We start from the raw sequence: 19274 nt of genomic DNA, 5'->3' as shown, positions 1-19274 counted from the left end.
GCAACATCTGCTGGTAGAATAACATATGTACACAAAAACAAGCAGTCGCAATGAAACCTTCAGTTGTGACTGCTAATCACTTTTCCTAAACTTACGACTATACCATAAAACCTGTTTCACTTTATTTCTTTCTGTTAATAGCACTGCGTTACAAGTAATGCACAACGTTAACTCATAAATACTAATGTCACGAGTCTTAAACAAATTATTCATGTGGCTTTGTAAGTTGTTAGCAATATTCTGTTCTTGGACTCTACTCAATTAGTATTATCACATAGCTTACACATATTTAGCATTTATCGTACTTATTACACTTTTGTCCTTAAGCAAAGCAGACAAATATGCAAACTCTTACCATAATATCTTAACGACAAAATTACTTTCTAGCTTCCCTATCCTTCCATAAGACACCTAAAAATAACTACACTCCATTTATATTTTTTTTAATAAAGACAGAATGCACACATTTAATTTGAGGACTTAACATTTTCATAACTATGATCTTGGAATAATTAGACAGCTATTGCTACATATTGCTATTACCCATACTCGAAGAAAAACAAACAGTGATTTTTATTACTGCAGTAGCACTGTACTGCAACAAATACTGTGAACTTTACTACTTCAACCAAACTGGACTTCCTTTTGTAGAGGTATAAATATTTTTGGCTTTTTAAACCACAAAAGTAAAATGTACAGAGTTTAACAACAATATTCCAAGCAAAGCTAATAAAGTAGGCAAAATTAAAGAACCACTACAGAGCTTCTATATCTTACAACTGACTATTTTGACACAGAATGGGATTCATTTCATCCCCATTTATATTTTGGAGTATTGTCAATGACACTAATAGAAAGGAATAGAGCCCAGTAGCTAGTGTCTCATATCATGGCTTATAATTTTAAATCCATTAGTACAGTATACTAACAAGTACAGATGTATTTCCTGCCCTGTCGGTCATTCAATCTACAATGAAACTTCTACAGTCAACAACGTTCAGTAAATTCACATATTCTTGAAAGGTCTACCTTGATATAGTCTGTTATTAGATTTTCTAACGTGTTTTATCACATGTTTATAGATATGTATGCTTTATACATACATGCCTCATACACATTTTTACATATAATGCGTTTGTATATATGCCTAATACAGCCTAACTAATCTAACAGTAGGCACGCTGCAGGACCAAATCCAAAATCTCAGCGAGCTCCTACCTTGAAGGACGCTTTTGACAATGGTGTCTGTGTGATCAGCCAGCAGATCTGCTTTAGCGATTGCAGCCAAGGATAGATAACTCGACATGTTTCTGCACAGTTCTTTATTGCCCCTCTGAAGAAATTTCACTGCCACTGGGACAGCTAAGGCCATTACTGGAGGTCGATTGTAATTCTGTAAAAACATGAAAAACCACTGAAAATAAAGTCTCATGCTGATCAGAGTAGAAAAACAGCAATCAGAAACAATGGGGAAAAAAGCAAAAAACATGTCAAGAAAGGCTGTATTTTGGTAACACCACTGAAGGCAGGCTTCAAAGAAAGAGCGAGTAAGGAAATTTAAAAGCACGGCACCAGGAGATGCTAACACCACACCTATTTTTGTCTTCTGCCAGAGAAGAAAGCAGGGTATTAAGCGCACTAGTTAAATGTTAACTGCTGTAACAATTCTAACACGACATTTTGTGTTGGGTTCTCTCGGAGAAGACAGGAGAAGCTGTATCATCACCCACACAGAGCAGGTCATTTTCACCCCAAAGCGCAGGAAACACCTCAGAGCAGTCACTCCTGCTGTCGACAAGTAAATATTGCTCCCTGCAGCGAGAAGCATTGCTGCCTGTCGCTCCTGCATCGCAGCGACCGGCTCCCCTCCCATGTCCAGCCCCAAGCAGTCCAGCCCAGTGTGCAGCTACAGAATTAAGGCTCAGGGAAGCTTAATTTCAAGCACGGGCAAATCTTCTCCAGCACATGTCACAGCTTCCTTCATCCAAACCCAAGTGCTGAGTTTTGGCCTTTCTTTGTGCTGGCAGAGACCACGTGAAGAAAAGACTCCTGTTCCCAGAACAGATCTCATGCTAAGCCACTGGGTCTAAATCAAAGGCAAACTGGTGAAATGATGAAATGAGTATGCATGAGTAAGGGAGACCTGCTCACAGGGTAATAGCTTTAGTATCAATCATCAATTTTCCTCTAATAATAACTCAGATTTCCTTTCTTAAAGTCCAGCCAATTTCTCTGAACATCGGGGTCAACTGAATTTTTTCAAGACTGATAACTTCTGTCCTCAAAATGGCACCAAGCTTCAGTGGTCTCAGGGGTATCTGCACATAAACTTTGGTTTTGACATTAGGGTCAGAAAAGGTTTTCCTGCAACTATCTGAGTACATGAAACTGTGCGCACAGACTATACACATCTATTGCCCATTAAGTTCCCATGCATAACTGCCCTTGAAACTAGCAGGATATGTTTGTGTGTAACTGAGGACCTACATTCTCTCTCTGGAGCCTTGTTAATCAGGGCTTTTCTCTCATCTTCACTCGGTTTTGAACATCTCTCTGAAACAGGAGTACATCATTGTTTTTGAAAATAATCCTGCAATATGATTATATTTAATTAGCATCTGAAATCACAGGCAACCACTGGCACCCAGATGTTTCAGAAAGCAACAAAATAATGCAAAGAAAGGCAGTCCAAACTTAACACATGCTCATTCTGGAGCAGCACTGAAAAAAATAAATTCATAAATGTTTAAATCAACATAATGCCTCATTATATTTGGCTGAGAGGCACTGCTGAGTAGAAGCCAAATTCTGCCTCCAAGTTATACTCTAGGACTCCATGAAGAAAAAAATGGTAAGATAAGGTTTGGCCCTCTGATTAGGATTTAAAAGATCTAAGAAAATTACAAATAACAATTTTAATTTTTTCCCTACAATAAAGATAAAATACTTCATTAAGAAAAGGTTTGAATTCAGATGGAAGGAGAAAGGTTTCATTTGTTCCATTATAAATATCAGGGCATGAATGCACACTTATGAAAATGTGAAGGTGACAATGGAAAACAGATTTCAATAATACGATACAGTGATGTTTGCAAACATAAGGGACCTCCCTGCTGCTAATATCAACAGAAACATGCTGTGAGATTCAACCCAGCTGTCAGATATTCATTACTACTTCAACTATCCCTCACATATTGTATAAAAACTCATTTTATGCCTGCCTTCTTTTTTTATGCAAAGGAACTTGCTGATAATAGCTCTGTTTCAGGGAGCAGTAAATGTATTTTCATAACTTTCTCATTTCGTTTCAATGAACTCCTTTCTTGAAATAATCTCTACCACAGTGCAATCCCTAAAACATTCGAATATGAGCTAGCTTGATTTAGGCACAGAGTTGCCAACAGCACAAACTGAAAGCTTAGACTAGCCATTGCATACTTCAGTATCCTCATGAAAGTACTGCAAAGACAAAATATGATTTTACAATGTACAGTCTCTCATCTGGAAAGTGTAAGCTGTGCTGCTGCTGGTATCCAAATCCAGTTACTGTCTCACCTCCAGTGACACAAGACAGAAAGGGAGATTAGGCAACGCCTCTGGGAACGAGGTGGGCTTCAGAAAAGGAGGTTTTTTCCTTCTTTTAATATTTTGCTATAATACACTTTTTTCGAACATCTTCAGTGTGACAGACGGGGGGGTAAATAGAATGGACCATGTGAAGTAAAATTTCCTGGAAGCAAATTCAGCATTGATGTTCTTTTTTCTGAAACTTTGTTTCTTTTGGCCTTTAAACACTGGCAGCCAAACTAGATGAGGAATCTAGGAATCCTAGTAAGTCTTTGGAAAAATACACCCTGCAAAGGGCTAAGCAGTACCTTTCATGGGTCAGTGACATACTTGTGCTACTATTGCTTGAATTTTTATAATGAAAGAACAAAAAACCCACCCCCACATCTGATATAAGAGGCAGAGGCAAAGAAAAAACCCTATGAAACAGCAGACATACTGCAAACATCACCCCAGAGTAGTCTGTAGAGAAAGGCACTTCATAGCAAGTGTTTCTCCACCTGACATGGAGCTGGTCCCCATGAACTGTACCCACAGCTGAAACTCTGGAAGCAACCCTGATTTCTGCTTCCAGTTAGATAACTGGGCACATACGTTTCTCTGTGGGCCTCTCCATTGTATTATTTAGCTTTCCTAACAGGGAGTGGTATTGCCTGCAGCCCTGGCTAAAAAACCACCCAAAACCAAACCAAAACCCCAAAAAACCCACAAACAAAACCAAAAAAACCCCAAACCACCCTGATTTAATACCAGATTTCCCCTCCCCAGCCTTTTAAATGGCTTTTCATCCTCAGCTTACTTTCTTAGAAAGCCTTGCAATAGCTCATTCCTATCCCCAAAAGATGTCCATATACTAAGATGTCTTCTTACTAGTCTTGCACTCACAGGGAGCGATAGTTCATAGACTGCTGAGCTCAGATAGGACCCAACTTGAGCTGCTGTTCTAGCAAATTTTTTGGGGACCTAAATACTTTTTCAGTCTTGTTGTTGCTGCCTCTAACATTTAGTAAAATACTCTAAGAAGTTATTCCAATGCTCCAACCCAGAGCATTACGCTCCCTTGCTTTCAGCTCAGTCTCACCTGCAAGATACAGCTCATGATATCGGATGCAATTTTTGCATGTGGTGTGTCCTCATCTTTTCCAGAAGGCTTCAGGTTGTGTTCTAGACATGACTCCCAGAGAGCCACGAGGGCTTTCCCGTGCTTTTCTATGGACGCTGTCTCTCTGATGGCAGTGGTGATGCGAGTGATGCAGATTTCCACCACAGCCTGGTCATTGTCATTGGTCTGGTAGTCCTGGTTCAAACGCAAAGACATCTACCAATGAATGCCCATCCTTTTGAAGGACCCCACAAAATTAGCCTGATGACGTGAAGTTTTTGTAACTGTCCCATGTCCATCTTCCCACTTTCACCTTTACAACGAACATTTAGCGTGATTAAACACAGAAATTAGTTATCCCATACACAATTCAGCGGTTTAAGTCTTAATCCTCATTATTGTAAAGGTATGGATTATGTTATCAAATTATTTTTAGTGGTCTGTCTTGAAGCATGGCCTTCTTGACCAGGGATTGCAGCTTAGGACCACAGCTTAGAACCACTCACACAGGCCTCCCATAACTGTCCTAAAACTGAAACTGGAATTGTTACACCCACAATATATATACAGCAAATGCAGGGTCCCAAGTATTTCACATCATGTGATGTCCCTGATGTAAACACAGTTAGTTTCAATTAGTATCAATGTAACACGAATAAAAGTTAATTAAATAGGCTTTATCACAAAATCCTGTATTCCCCTGTAGTCACTGACATAGATGCCATCTGGATGTGAAACAGCAGCACTTCACCATAACTTAAAAGACTCAGAATACACAACCATCATCCCTTGGTCTAACCTATGCTCTTCCACCCTAAAAAGTAACAAAGAAAAAAGATAGACTGAAGTATTCATCAAAAGGCATTGTTTTTACTAGATAAAGCATAGTCACTTTTAAAGGGCTGGAGCCAAGGTCAGCACTAGCTTGCAGAAGCGCAGCTCCAGAGTTAGCCCCGGGGGCTCCGCGCTTCAGTGTGGCATGGCAGCATATCACAGGCAGAACCACGACGGTTGGGTCTGCCGCAGAACAATTCTCTGCCTTTCTTCACAGTGAGCCCTCTACAAGCTTTGCTTGGCACGACAGAAAAAAATCCATGCACTTATTAAAAAAAAGAAAACACGCTTTTTCTTACGTTTAAGGTTACCTGTTGATAAAGAGGTGAACAAGTTAGCCGCCGGCTGGGACGGCACAAGAGCAAACCCCTGGCGAGTCGCAGTCAGTGGCTGTGCGTGGACATGGAGAGCAGAGCAGTCCTCTCGGCACTGCTGTGAAACTCCTCACGTTTAGGGAAAAACACATGTCAAATCCAGACTGCTCAGGCAAGGGGCCTGGGACAACTCTGGAGCAGCTCCCTTATCAGAGGAGGCCCCAGCGATGCTCCAGGGCTGGAACAGCTCTGCTGGGAGGACAGGCTGGGAGAGCTGGGGGGACTCAGCCTGGAGCAGAGAAGGCTCCGGGGAGACCTTCCTGCAGCTGCCGGGGCTGAGGAGAAAGGTGGGGATGGGCTTTGTAACAGGGGCTGTAGCGACAGGACGAGGGGTATCGGTTCTAAACTAAAAGAGGGCAGAAATTTTTGACAACCGAGGCTGGTGAACCCCTGGCCCAGGTTGCCCAGAGAGATGGTGGATGCCCCATCCCTGGGAACACCCCAGGTCAGGCTGGACGGGGCTCAGAGCACCCTGCTCGGGTTGGGGATGTCCCTGCTCACGGCCGGGGTTGCACTAGGTGGCCTTGGCAGGTCCCTGCCAGCCCAAACCCTCCTGCGATTCCCTGATCTCCGGAGCCCTCTGGTGGGAGCGGCCGCTCAGCAGCTGGGAGGTAGAGGATGGCTCTGCAGGATGCTCTAGCTGCTTCATGCAGACTGGTGCGTTCGTGAAAACATTTTGTAGCTAACTCAGGCATTTTCTCTCAAAAGTGTATATTAGGGGGAATTTGTGTAAAATTCCTGATAACCTACAGTTAGGTGAGTCGAAGTACGTCACAAACAGCAGAGGCAATGGCCAAGATAACTTGATTAATGTTCTGAAAGACTGTCCATATGTAATTGCTGTCAAAGAAATGGCAAAAGAAGAGCCAGTGTACAGTGGCTGTCCTGATGGATGAGTCAGTTCTTTTCGCACCTGGCAACACCATGATCAATGCTCTGAGAGTCGGAGGTTTGCACATTGCCAAAATTGATTTCTAAAAATCACATGCTATTATGAAGTGCCAGAAAAGTGCAGTTGTGAGAACATGTACATGTTGCTAATTGAATAACCTAAGGCTCAAAAAAGATTTTCCCTTCCCTTCAGCAAACTGGAAGCAGGAAGGATAAAGAGTTGGGTTTTGTGGGGTTTTTTTGGACAACAGTATTAAAGCGTCTACCAGAATCAGTGAGCCTACCACCATTCAGAACACGTCCTGCTGCAAACAGAATACACACTATGTACAGTGTACCTGTAACCTCCCGTTAGTCTTTAATATGCCTTAAATAACCATTTGATAAAAAATACAATAAAGATTAACTTGAAATCTCTTTAAAGGAAATCAAGCTAGTGGGAACTGGATTTCATTACCATATTTTCAAATCCTATATGTTGCTCAGCATTCTTGAGGGCTTTTTTAGAATCTTAAACTGTGTATGTCCCTGTCTTTAATATTTGATTTATACAACACACAATCTCATGAAAAATTATTGAGGAACAGTGTTTCACTTACCACAGATGAACTAATTATTCTTATTTGTTCAAGAGCTTCTGAGAGGCATCCTTCGATTTCAGCATCCTCTAAGGAGAAGAGATCCCCTGCACGTGAAAGGTCCTTTTGTGTCAAAACCAGCCCAAACAGATGATGCATGGCTGCATTCACTGCCACTCAGCCAGACCTCTGCCTGCACCATGTGCATGAATGACTCAGATGAGGACAGAATGGAAACAATCCTGTGGACTAGTGATCAATTTAATGTAATGACTAAATCTGGGGCATATTTCAAGACTTCCTTGGCCCCAATCTAAAAAAAAAAAAAAGAAGGGGGGAATTAGCAAATTCATTGACTGTCATATTCCAATTTAGCAAAGAATTTTAAATGGTATATGTAAGCAGCATACAGGATCCCCTGATCCAGGGACATCTTTAAGGACGTACCACAAACTGCATGTTGAAGGACCTTTTGCCCTCAAACACTAAATAGCTTAAAACTAGCTAAACAATACATAACTTCTAATAAATAAGAACAAGTTTTTGTCCTTTCAACGTGTATCACCTGAGCAGGATGGTGACTGGACTAACTGATGGAGATTACAAACCGTCTTTCTGTGGTCAGTAGCAGAATGGAGCTAGAGGAGGCGGGTGAAGCCACTTCGTTTGTTATCTGGGTTGTGGTGTCTTGAGTCTAGAAGTACACTATTAGCAAGATTGAGAAGATAATGATTTTTGTTTAGAAAAACAGTCAGTTTTGTTGCCAAAATGATCCCTGCAGTCTTTTCAACTCACATAAAACAAACACTTGGCTGAGCTGAAACTATGCACTTCTTGGCTGGGGCATTTAACAGAAGCCGAGCCAAGGGGGGCCGGGCTCAGCACCACGCACACACTCGTGAAAGAAAACAGTCCTGCACTTGTGCTCCAAAACTCTGGTGTTTAAAGCATCCACAGAGGAGACATTTGCCTTAATTATAGGAGAAATTTATTTTTTCCGCATTTCAGAAGTGTTATTTGTTATTCCAGGACTGCCAGGACTTGCCTCATGCTATGGGTCCCTCTGCTCATACACCTTTGAAGCAAGGGTCTTCATGGCCAACCTCAGTGCACATGAAGAATGGACAAATAGCACAGGATCCTTCAGGCCCACAATATCCCGTGGGGCTTGGACACCTTCCTTGGACTTCACCAAGGCAGGTACAAATCCGTGCAAGTAGAAAATGTCCGTCCCTGAGTCTTCCAGTGGTTTCCATGATGGCCCTACCAGTATGAACAGGACAAGGGCAGGCCCTCCTCCCTCAGCTCCTGACTGCATTGCATTTCTTCCATCCTTTCCCACCGAACACTATTCATGATGACAAAGAAACCCAGCAAGCCATAATTTTTCAGGCCCAAAGAGCACCTCTAACTGCAGGGCCCTCCATAGGCTGCTAGCACTTCAGGCAGAGCTATGAGGGAAGCTGGGCAGTGGAAGAGCCTGCTGTTCGAGACCCTACTGAGAAAGGGGTGAGCCACGCAGAGGACATTCACTGACACTCATAGCAACCGCGCTGGCCAGAAGCACACTGGGCTTCTGCCAGCCAACGGGGACACAAAGACGCATAGCACATAGGCCCGAATAAGCTCAGATGCACATGAAAGGAGAGGTTACAAATGGGAATGCCTCTGTGCCCCGGGAAGCTGCTGCACAGCAGTCACCTCAAACTCCCTTTAGCTTTAACCTCTGCTGGCCATCATTTAGTACAAAAGTGAATGTTCTGAATCCTTCAACACCAACATCTTTCACAGCATCAAGATTTTCTCCATAATGAAGCGTGTGGAGATAAACACAGCACCATCCAGAGAAACTGATAAGTAGGCTGCTGTTAGTTGCTGTTTTGTGAATAAAAATTGCTTTCTGAAGTGAACATATGTAAATGTAAAGGACATACATATAATCTAGATGCATAGATGTATGCCCTTTAAGTACGCAACAATCTAAAAGTTTCAGCTTAGCCACTAGTGGCTGTCTTTGCAGGAACACAACAGATACACAGCTATCTAGCTGACAAAATTATGGCATTAAGGTAGGCATACACTAAATATGATACTCACTTACTTATTCAAGAGTTTGGGTTACCTTCAAATGTCATGCACTGGAAAAGCTGTTGCTATAACCGGATCTGTCTGCCTTTGTGCACATCACTTAAATGACCTAGTTTGTGTTTCCAACCAGTAAAATTTCCCTGTAGCTTTACATAGAGGAAAGAGAAAGGTCTGAGATTTGACATATTTTAGCTGAAGTAAAATATAGGAGACGAGGGAATCTTATGAAAAATATGCTATTCATAATCTGAATGAGGCTCTGAAGCGACTGGGTAAGTGTGACAAATTAAGAGACTCCGACGTCACCACGTTTTCCACGCAGGCTTGCATTGGATAAACCTGCTATAGCAGTGGTCACCCCAATGGCACATGCCTAGCGGGGCAGGCAGAGAGCTCCTGCCTGCTGCTGCCTGCCTGCTGAAGCACGTGGCAGCCTGCAGGAAGCTCTGCGCAGATGCATATCTAACCCAGGAGTAGCTTGACATGAGAACATATATTAAAATACAAACACTATGTCATGAAGAAAACCTTTTCCTCTCTTCACTTATCTCAAAGAACACTTACTGATTTTGAGGCTAGGAAGAGATCTACCAAGCATGTCTTCAGGTGGCCCATGTGGATTCACACCTCTAGGTTCTTCTCTTGAGTTGATGAACAAAGTACTCCATTGTCACAAACTAGATCAGTTATAATTAGTAGAGTATCCTTATTCCCTGTTACTCTATCTTATGCTATTTTTCAAAAAAAAAAAAAAGCAAAATGTCAAAGAAGGGGCAAAATCAATGCAAAACACTGAGAACCTTCTGGAAATAAATCAACAAAATTTCCATTTTAATAGCATAGACAGCACCTTGCACTTGATCTGCCATAAACCCAAATTGTAAGGTTTTTTAATTTTCCCAAATTTATCAATATCATTACACAGGACTTTCAGTTTGATTATTTGCAACAAGACAGAAGCGGAAAACAGCTAAGACTGCAAACCCTGAAGCACAGGCTAGATCCTCCTGACAGTTGCCATGGCTTAAATCACCAGTCACCGAACTGAAGGTTATGGTGGAAGTACAGAGGATATTGGGCCCATCATACTCCTACTCGGCAATTCTCAGATTCAAAAATAAAAGTTCAAAAAGCCGCAGACACAAACTGATTTTTTTTACCTGTTCACGATTCCACAACGACATCCTCAATGATGGTTACAGGTGCAAAGCTTGTGTCCAGGGACACAAAGCCTGACCATTTGCTTTGCTCTCCTGCTACCGAGGGCAGCATCCGAGGGCACAGCAAGGGGAAAGCCGGGGAATCGGGTGGCAAGCAGTGAACCTGAAGCTGCTAATTGCAGTGCCAGGAGTAAGGTATTTCAGGAATGCAGACTAAAGCAGCCTAAAAGTTACCAATGGCTCCGTCAGGTGACTAGAGGAACCTAAATGCAGAGAGGCCTTATCTCTGAATGAAAAGCTCTGTTTCTAGGACAAAATACAAAGCCTACTCCACTTGAGGGCAGTTGTCTTTAACAGAGAAAACAGAACTCTCTGTGTTAGTGGAAAGCTATCCTTCCCTGGGAACAAGGTAAAAAAAAAAAAAAACAAAACACACACAAACAAAACAAAACTGAGTAAGCTCACGCTGTTTGAAAGAAAAAGAACAAGGGAACAAACTTGCTACAGAAAAGATTTTCTGCCCAAAGGAATAAATGCTATCATTCTGTAACACTTTACATGAATACAAAAGAGGGTCTGAAGTTTGCTTTGGCTTTTAACAATACTCTCATAAGCAGCACAACAAAATCCGCACACACAATTTAGAAGAATGCTCTAGGAACGAAGATCCTTTTGAAGCCCCCCTTTGATCAGCTGCACTGAAACGCAGCAGCCCCTTCTTGGCCTTTTGCAAATGATACTCGATGTGCTTCTGCAGAAGGGTTTCTCCCTGCTCTCCATCTAGCAAACAGACACTTTTTATATAAGTTTTAGAGACAACACTAAGGACAATACAGAAAAATATTTACTTACTATAAGCCCTTTGAAATGGAATTATAGCAAATCTCTTAATACTTACATTATGCAACAGTGCTGAAAATACTTTTTCTTGCATAGGTCTTAAAAGGAGAGACTTGTCCTTTAAGCATCTCCTTGCCCACTACAAGATTGTACTGTTTCCTACTAGTAGGTAGCTGGCACTGAGGAAAAGGAAAAGCATAATATGTGTCTTCTAAAATGTTGTCTTTTTATTTTTATTTCATTTTCAAAAAGGGTCAGGTTGGACAATAAAATTGCTTCAGAGTATGAGTCCCAAGATATCTCCTCAGCTTGACTCCAAATCACCTACCAGTATCTTCCCATTCAGCGAGGATAGAGATACTGTATGTGTCAGATCCGTGCCTGGCACAGATCAGACTTAGTTTGTGTCCCATGCACACAAGCAATGGAAAAGAGGTAAAGGGTCTTGCCAAAGTTTGTAGGTGCTGCGTGGCTCCCCATGGGCACAGCGCCTGCGGGGGTTCACAGCAGGGATCCATACCTTCCTACGGTCAACACATGGAAAGCAATGCAGTGACCCCAGCTCTTGTAATGAACTTCAAGTCGTCGTTATGCAGGGAAAAGAGACTCTAATGGCCATTATAACACAGGCCATTTCCACTGGTTTGCAGTGCAGCTCCTCATCTAATTCAAAGTTTTGACTCTGATTTTCAACCCCTAGTTTCCCTTTTCATGACAAGCTGAAAGAGCCATACGTTCCCTGGGACCTTGAAGCTGTTCCCCTCCAAGGTGAGTCTCTCAACTTGCTGGAGGCACAGCATTCTTACCAAAGCTCCTTATCAGAAGCAATCAGAATAAAAGCTAGCCTGACAGGTTTCAGAGCTTGAAGCAATTGAGTCGGTCTGTTTGCAAAATAATTCCCCCAATAATAGAAGATTAACAATAAAAATTCCATGTAAAAGGGCAATTGGACCTAAGGGCATCCAAAAGCCAATTGAACTTTGAGCTAAAAGACTGAGTCTTAGAGTTTTATCAGGAGCTCAGATTCTGCAGAATGACATTAGAAGGACAGACAAAAAAAAAATTAAAATCTTTTAAATCAAAGAGGAAGGGGAGAGGATAAGAAAATTTAAATTTACAGTGAAGGAAATTCTACAAGAAATTAGAAAAAATTTCCTTAACTTTCAAAAGACTTGAAATGAAAGTACAGTTGCTTGATTTTACCAGATTGTGCTATCCCACTGAAAACTAATGTGCAACCTTCAAAGAACTATGCAATGATATTGTTAATCTAGTTCCATGCTAAGCAACATAAATCAAGAAAACCTTCACTATATTTGAAGAATTTTAGGAAACACAGGCCACCTAGAGCTCTTGTTAAGTGAACCTCACGGTATCTTCTAGTTTGCTCACTGCAAAGCAAGAGGCAATTAAAACCTTACTACACTGTTGAACCAATCTTGTACGTGAACTTACATAACATTGCACTTCAGAAGGAGGTTAAGCAGGCTCATTACTAAGGTCTAAGCTAACTCATCCCTCCACCATGGGGGATAGGCCCCGCAGGCTCCCAAAGCCACTGGCCAGTTGCAGTTGAATACACCAAGAGACAACAGGCTGTGAGTACAAGCTATCCCCTTGCTGGAGCCACAGCACACGACCAGGGCTCCCAAGGGAATCCAAGATTTATTCAGCAGTTCCCAAAGCCCGTTCTCCTCTGTAACACTCGGCTTGCCATGGGCACCATGCATGGCTCTCCTCCAGTGCTGCAGCACAGCTCCCAACTGGAGCGCTTCCAGCTGGTGTTTCTTGTTCTGTACTGAAGGACCGAGCTACCACGGGGGCCAAAGCTCTTTGATAAACAAAAAGCAACGTTCATTTTCTGAAATAGTAAAGAAAGAAATCTAAAAAGTATAAACTGAGCACCCGGTTCAAAAAAGTAACTTAGATTTAAGTGTCAAGTAAATTACACAGGAGAGGAAGGGGATCTGAGCATTCCCCTTAAATGGAGAGACTTGTGTTAAAGGAGCGTGAGGCCAGACCTCTTGCTTTACCATGGCAATCCTGGGTAAATCACAGCCCAATGCTTTGCCTACTCTATCTACAAAAAGGAAAAGAAAAAGAAGAAAAAAAAATCAATTTCCTTACCTCGCAGACGTGTTGCCATGCTTAATACACTGGATTGTATGAAGCGCTTTGGATGCCTTGGATGAAAGACGCTATAGGAAAGCAAAAGCAAAATAATATTAGTAACTCTTTGCCTTTTCAGCACTCTGCGTGCAGACTACAAAATATATGCTGCATGATACCTCCAGGAATACAACTGTGTATTTCACCAAACAGGGTTTAATACTTAGGATGTGGTCTCATAAAAAACAAACAGGACAGCAGCTCTACTAAACCCTGTGGGAGTTTGTGATGTTATTCACACATGCATGGATTGAACAAAGCCAGGTTTAGATTTCCGTTCTCTCTGGGGGTGGGGACAAATGTTTTCAACAACCGCATATTTAGTTTTACTTTACTTTTCCGTGAATAGGAGGAAGATTAGAATCATCTTCAAAGCGAGCTTTGATTCTGTGCATATGATAGGATTGCCTTCTCTTGAAATCCTTCTCCCCATCTCACAGGAAAAATTCATTTTGTGGAATTAGAAAAAGGATGTCTCAAACAGTTACAGAAGTTTGTAATATCTCCAAGACTGCTGGATATTTCCTTCCCCACATGCGCCCATGCAGGAAAAAAAGAAAGCCTGGATACGTTTCCTGGTTATTTTCAGCCTGAAACTTTCCCAAGAACATTCACATATGCAATTTATGAACAGAATATTGCAAGATATTTCAGAGAACTTTTACCCTCTGTGTTACACTAATAATTTGATTTATTTTTTTGTTTGAAAAGCATTTACTCACTAAAATAGAGCACACCCAAAACTTGTAAATAAAGTTCTCACATTTTTCAGTGAAAGAAAAGGATTAAAGATTATATTGAAAGAGCATCATTTTCACACAGGGTGAATAGACTACAGCAGTTCCCATGGGGTCAGCTGCATATATTTAAACTCTTCCCACAAGACAACCATTGTTTCCTACAAGCCTCTCTGGTTTTTTTTTCCTGTCATGACAGGTTTCCACACTTCATGTCATCTAGAAATCCCATGGATGCTAAACTGGACCAGATGAAACAATAAATTATGAAGTTCACTAATTAGGCTATGGTAAATTTTTTTTTTTTTTTTTTTTTTTTTTTTTTTTTGCTAATGAAACACCTTGCTGCAGTCCTGGAAGCTGTGAGTTGACTTGCTCTCAACATCCAATTCTTATACACAGGGAAGCAGTATTCCTATTGGAGACAACTGCAAAATAATCAGAGGAATTAGGCAGCCTCTTTTAAGATCCATCTCTTCTACCAGAATTGCAGGGCTATACTACTATCCTCAGTTTGAAGCAAGTTCAGTGTTCTTCCTAGATGTGTAGACCAGCGTGTAAATATTCTCCCCTGCAATAAACTGGCTTAATCAGTAGGTTTTATAGGTCAGATGCTGCTTTAAGTGAACCAGATTTCACAGATCTCCAAGGCAATTTTGGCTGCACAATCCACGCAGAACCCAACTGATGCAGAGGGGTAAGAATGTACTTATAAAATTGCTAAGTGCTACTTTTGCAAACAGTTTATAACTTGACCAAATATTTTTTATACATATCTACTTGATAACCGATGTGCTGTTGAGACAGTTTTCTACAATTTTCAGTAAATATGGAATCACAAAGGTTTATAATTGACTGCTGTTTCAGAATGCAGCAATGCTATATATAACACTTCGTAAGACTTAGCATTTTTTTTAACATCAGTGAGAAGATTTGTAAGAATTCCATTTCTAAGTGCCTTCATGATATTAAAATATTATGCTAAAATAAAAAACACATTGCTAATATGGAATAAATTGCTTCATATAACAAATAGCAATACACTCATTGTCATGGCGTTGCTGTCAAAAGCTGGTAATTTTCAAGTGTCACTTAATGAGTTTTCATATCTGTGACAAATTTTCAAGACTAGTGATGTTACAGAAAAAAGAACTTGTAATATTTTTCAAAATGCATGAATACGCATTTCTGTCTAGAGAGAGTGCAAGACTAAACAGAACGGAGTACGAGAGACTACAGAGACAGGGTCTCTAAGAATGCCACTCTGGAAATGAAAATTGGACTAAAGCAATAAATAAAATCACTGTTCCTCGAAGCCTCCTGAAATAGCAGTCACCGAACAATCATTGACCGTCGTAAGGTTCCTCCCAGGTGCCTGGCCGTCCACTCCAGCTCTCTTCAGCACATGTTTTAATAGGGCCAACAGCCTCCCTAGCCTGCATTTGCAAAGACCCCCTAATGTAAGGCAATAATTCTACAGCACTGGCACAAAGTGCCTCCTGAGCAAGGGGAGGAAAGTGAAACACATTGAGCCCCAGGATGAGTCGAGAGCACTGCAGGATTAAGGTACATGCTGTCACACAATACACAGGCACTGCTTGTTCTTCCTGTGGCACTTCAAGATAAATTACAACCCTTTTCACAAACATCATTGTAATACATTTATACATATAATAACCACAGTTCCTGCACTCGCAGAAAAACCAGTAACAGTCACACTATTAAAGACTACATTTCCTACACTCTCAAAACCCTCTTCTATTATTTAATATTTGGATCTGCTACTCAACTTCTCTCCGTGCAGTAATTTATTCATTATTGAAAACGTTACACGAATGCATATTTAAGTTAGTTATTCATACCTCTCAGCAGAGAAACCTCTGAAAAACATTAATAATTCAAGGCAAATTGTCGCTCTTTAGAGAAATTCTGATAAAATCCATTACAGTTGTCAGTCCCTCTTCCATCCCCCTGTCTCTGGTATGCGAGGCTGCTGGTTCGGTGCACAGCCTTGTCAAACCAACCGTACAGTCTATTCAGTTACCCTGGAGTTGTCATGTGGAATCAAGCAAACAAATATCTTCTTTCCATTTTCCTCAACTCCAGCACTCAAAAACAGATCAGAACTAATTCTTCACAAAGCTTAACTTCAGCAGCAGCTTGAGTGAAAACACTCTGAGCTTGATATGGAATTTGAATTAGTTAAAAGGATTTATCAACAGCCAGTGGTTACATTCAGTTAATTAATAACTTGCTCAAGAGTAACGAGGAAATTGCAGAAGTTAATATTACTTATGGGGCCTCTTCTCAGAAGTTGGTGAGAAGGCTGGACCCCTTCAGTATCTTTGGAGGAATGTTAGCCAAAAGAAAAATGAGGGAAGTGTAGGACACTGGAGGAAATGCAGTTGACACCCGTTGCATTTCACCAAATCGTACAACTTCAGCCAGCCCTTAGAAAGCGTAACTGCCCAGGTGGAACCAGTGCCCAGGACCTACCCAAACACCTCCAAAGCTTGGCAGCCGTAGCGGAGAAATGATTTCTAAATAATTCCGGCAGCATTCTGCATGCAAGCTGAACATGCTTTCCTTCCACATTAAGCACGTCTGTATACTTTTCCCCTTAACTTTCCTTTGATAAATAAATTTCCCAACAAGTCAACCATAACTAAAGCCTACCCTACACACAGACCCGAGGGATCTTGATGGAACTGATACTGGCTATGTCCTCTCCTGGGAGAGCATAGGAGCAGACCCACGCTGGGAATGTCCCAGCACTGACATTTTTCTCGTAACAGCCAAAGTAATACCAAATGAACCAGCTCTCAGAACAGCAAAGCATAAGGTCAAACACTCTGAGCCAGCTGCTGGAAGGAAAGAAAGGCTGTTTGCCCAAAGTTAATGAGGAGGCATGTTTGTGCTGTTTTTGTAAGGGCTTTTGTCCTTTTGCAATACAGAAAGGATTTATAAATTATACAGTTTTAAAAAAAATTCTGCTCCACGGAATACACGTTCAGTCATATGAGTCTTCTATTTTAATGGCAAATTCTCCAAATAGCTTTTTTGCTCCTGTTCATTCCACCATGGCCTCTACAACCAAATACAAAATTAATGGTGCGTGAACACATACTTTTAATGACATTAAGAAAGTCATTATTGTTTTTTAAATAAAATGCAATCATGCGTTCTCTACATCTTCCTTTTAATTTATTACATATATGAAGAACACAGCTTGCATCTCTCTTACCTCTAAGAGACTGTAAAAAACTTGCAAGCTGATTGCAGAACATAAATATTCTCACTCTAAAAATAATTTTCTAAACAAGATTTTTTCTTAGAACAGAAGTTTCAAAAGGCAGCACGGTCTAACTAGGAGAGCATAAATGAGGGTCTTGGATTTTACTTCCGCACCCAATAATTTCTGCTGTACAATGACTTAAGTAGTTAAAAGGTTGATTCCTTCACTTGTTGCAAGCCTATTTTTGACTTCCAATAGCAATCAGTAACATTTCCCCGCCGATGTCTGACAATCTTTTAATTTTTCACGTGGAAGGAAAAGTAGAACCACAGGCTGTTTTACTCAAACACAACTACAGTTGTAGCTAATGACAGTCCTCGGAAGATTTACAGGGAAAAGCTTTTCTGATAACTATACCGAAAGCACAAGACCAGTGTTGACTGTCTTCTCCGACAACCCATTCTCTTAATGTCACGAGGTGGACAGTAGAAAGGGGTTCCCCTTATACTCTGAAGTGAATGCGCTCTGCTCCTAGAATCATCTGTGCAGTCAGTAAGAAAACTAAGACAGCAGGCTGGGGAATATCAGGCAGAAAAGTAAGGATCAGTGAGAGAGACCCAAACAAGCTTTGAAAAGAAGACTGATGGCATTACTATGGAGAAAGACAGTGACGTGGCCCTTTCCAAGATAGGCACTTCAACCCCTTCCGATCTGTACACTCCCTGCAGAGGTTTGCCATGCTAGCATCACCCTTTAAAACCCTGACATAATAATACCTTAATTCTTTTGCTGCTGCTTTTTCATTGATGGATTCATTGCTATAAACCATTAATGTCACTAAGACAATGAGACATTAGCTAATGCAAGATGGCATGTGAAAGAATATAGCAGGAAGACTGACTCAAGCCACCCAGTGCAGTTGTCTTCAGTTCTCTGACTTTCCTCTTGCTGTTTATAAAAATTGTAATCAACTGCACAGAGAACCAAGAAATTACCACTGGACCAGGATACGCTTGGAAAGACAAATGAAATTAGAGACAGCAAAGAGCACTTGAGCAACTCCTAACTCTAAAGCATATAATGCACATGGTAAACAATACGTTGTAATAAGGCAAAAAGATTTTCACATATGTTTCACTATCTGAAAAAGGAGTATTACTTTACAAAAATAGTTTTTTCCCATCCTAGTGAAAAAAATTGCTTTTAACCTTTATTATAATGGCTACAATGAATTTACAGCCTTTTTAAACAAAGCCCTGGAAATATTTATTGTGTTAGACTTTTTAAAACAAACATCTTGTTAGGGAAGAGACATGCTATTGTTCTCTCTCTGACTAATTGGTAAAGAGAAACAGAATATTCCATATTCATTGCATTTAACCTAAATGAGTCATGTTATCTTCTACCCAGACAAAGCATTTTAATTTTAATAACGACAATGCTGACAGCTACAATACCGTTCTTGCAGAAGTTTGCTTGTAAATAATTAACAATTGTTGTATAATGACAGTGGGTTTTTTGATAGCTCTATTAATTTCACAGTCAGGCTGGAGTCTCTTTAGTTTAAGATATTCATAAAAATTGAACCCCCTCCCAACCGACTGACATAAAAAGCTAATGAAAAAACACAGGTTTATGAACCTGCAGGCTGTCTCAATGCCAAAAATCTGTTGTACACCGAGTCAGCCATGAAAAACCA

At 40.9% G+C, this 19274-nt stretch overlaps 1 protein-coding gene across 2 annotated transcripts in view; it reads right to left on the bottom strand.

The window, feature by feature from the left end:
• Nucleotides 1-7944, bottom strand: part of VEPH1 (ventricular zone expressed PH domain containing 1) — a gene marked incomplete at its 3' end in the record, with an annotated part of 81130 nt that extends 73186 nt beyond the window's left edge. For both annotated transcript variants that reach the window (XM_082003794.1, XM_082003795.1), the window contains exons 1-3: nucleotides 7368-7944; nucleotides 4649-4864; nucleotides 1219-1393 (exon numbers count right to left, since the gene is read on the bottom strand). In XM_082003794.1, the coding sequence (XP_081859920.1) occupies nucleotides 1219-1393; nucleotides 4649-4864; nucleotides 7368-7505 (529 nt within the window). In that variant the 5' untranslated portion in view covers nucleotides 7506-7944. The remainder of the gene's footprint in view (nucleotides 1-1218; nucleotides 1394-4648; nucleotides 4865-7367) is intronic.
• Nucleotides 7945-19274: the final 11330 nt, after the last annotated feature.

This window comes from Phaethon aethereus, assembly GCF_964289735.1.
Source record: "Phaethon aethereus genome assembly, chromosome: 9".
NCBI classification, from domain to species: domain Eukaryota; kingdom Metazoa; phylum Chordata; class Aves; order Phaethontiformes; family Phaethontidae; genus Phaethon; species Phaethon aethereus.
This window is presented reverse-complemented; position numbering and strand designations above follow the sequence as displayed.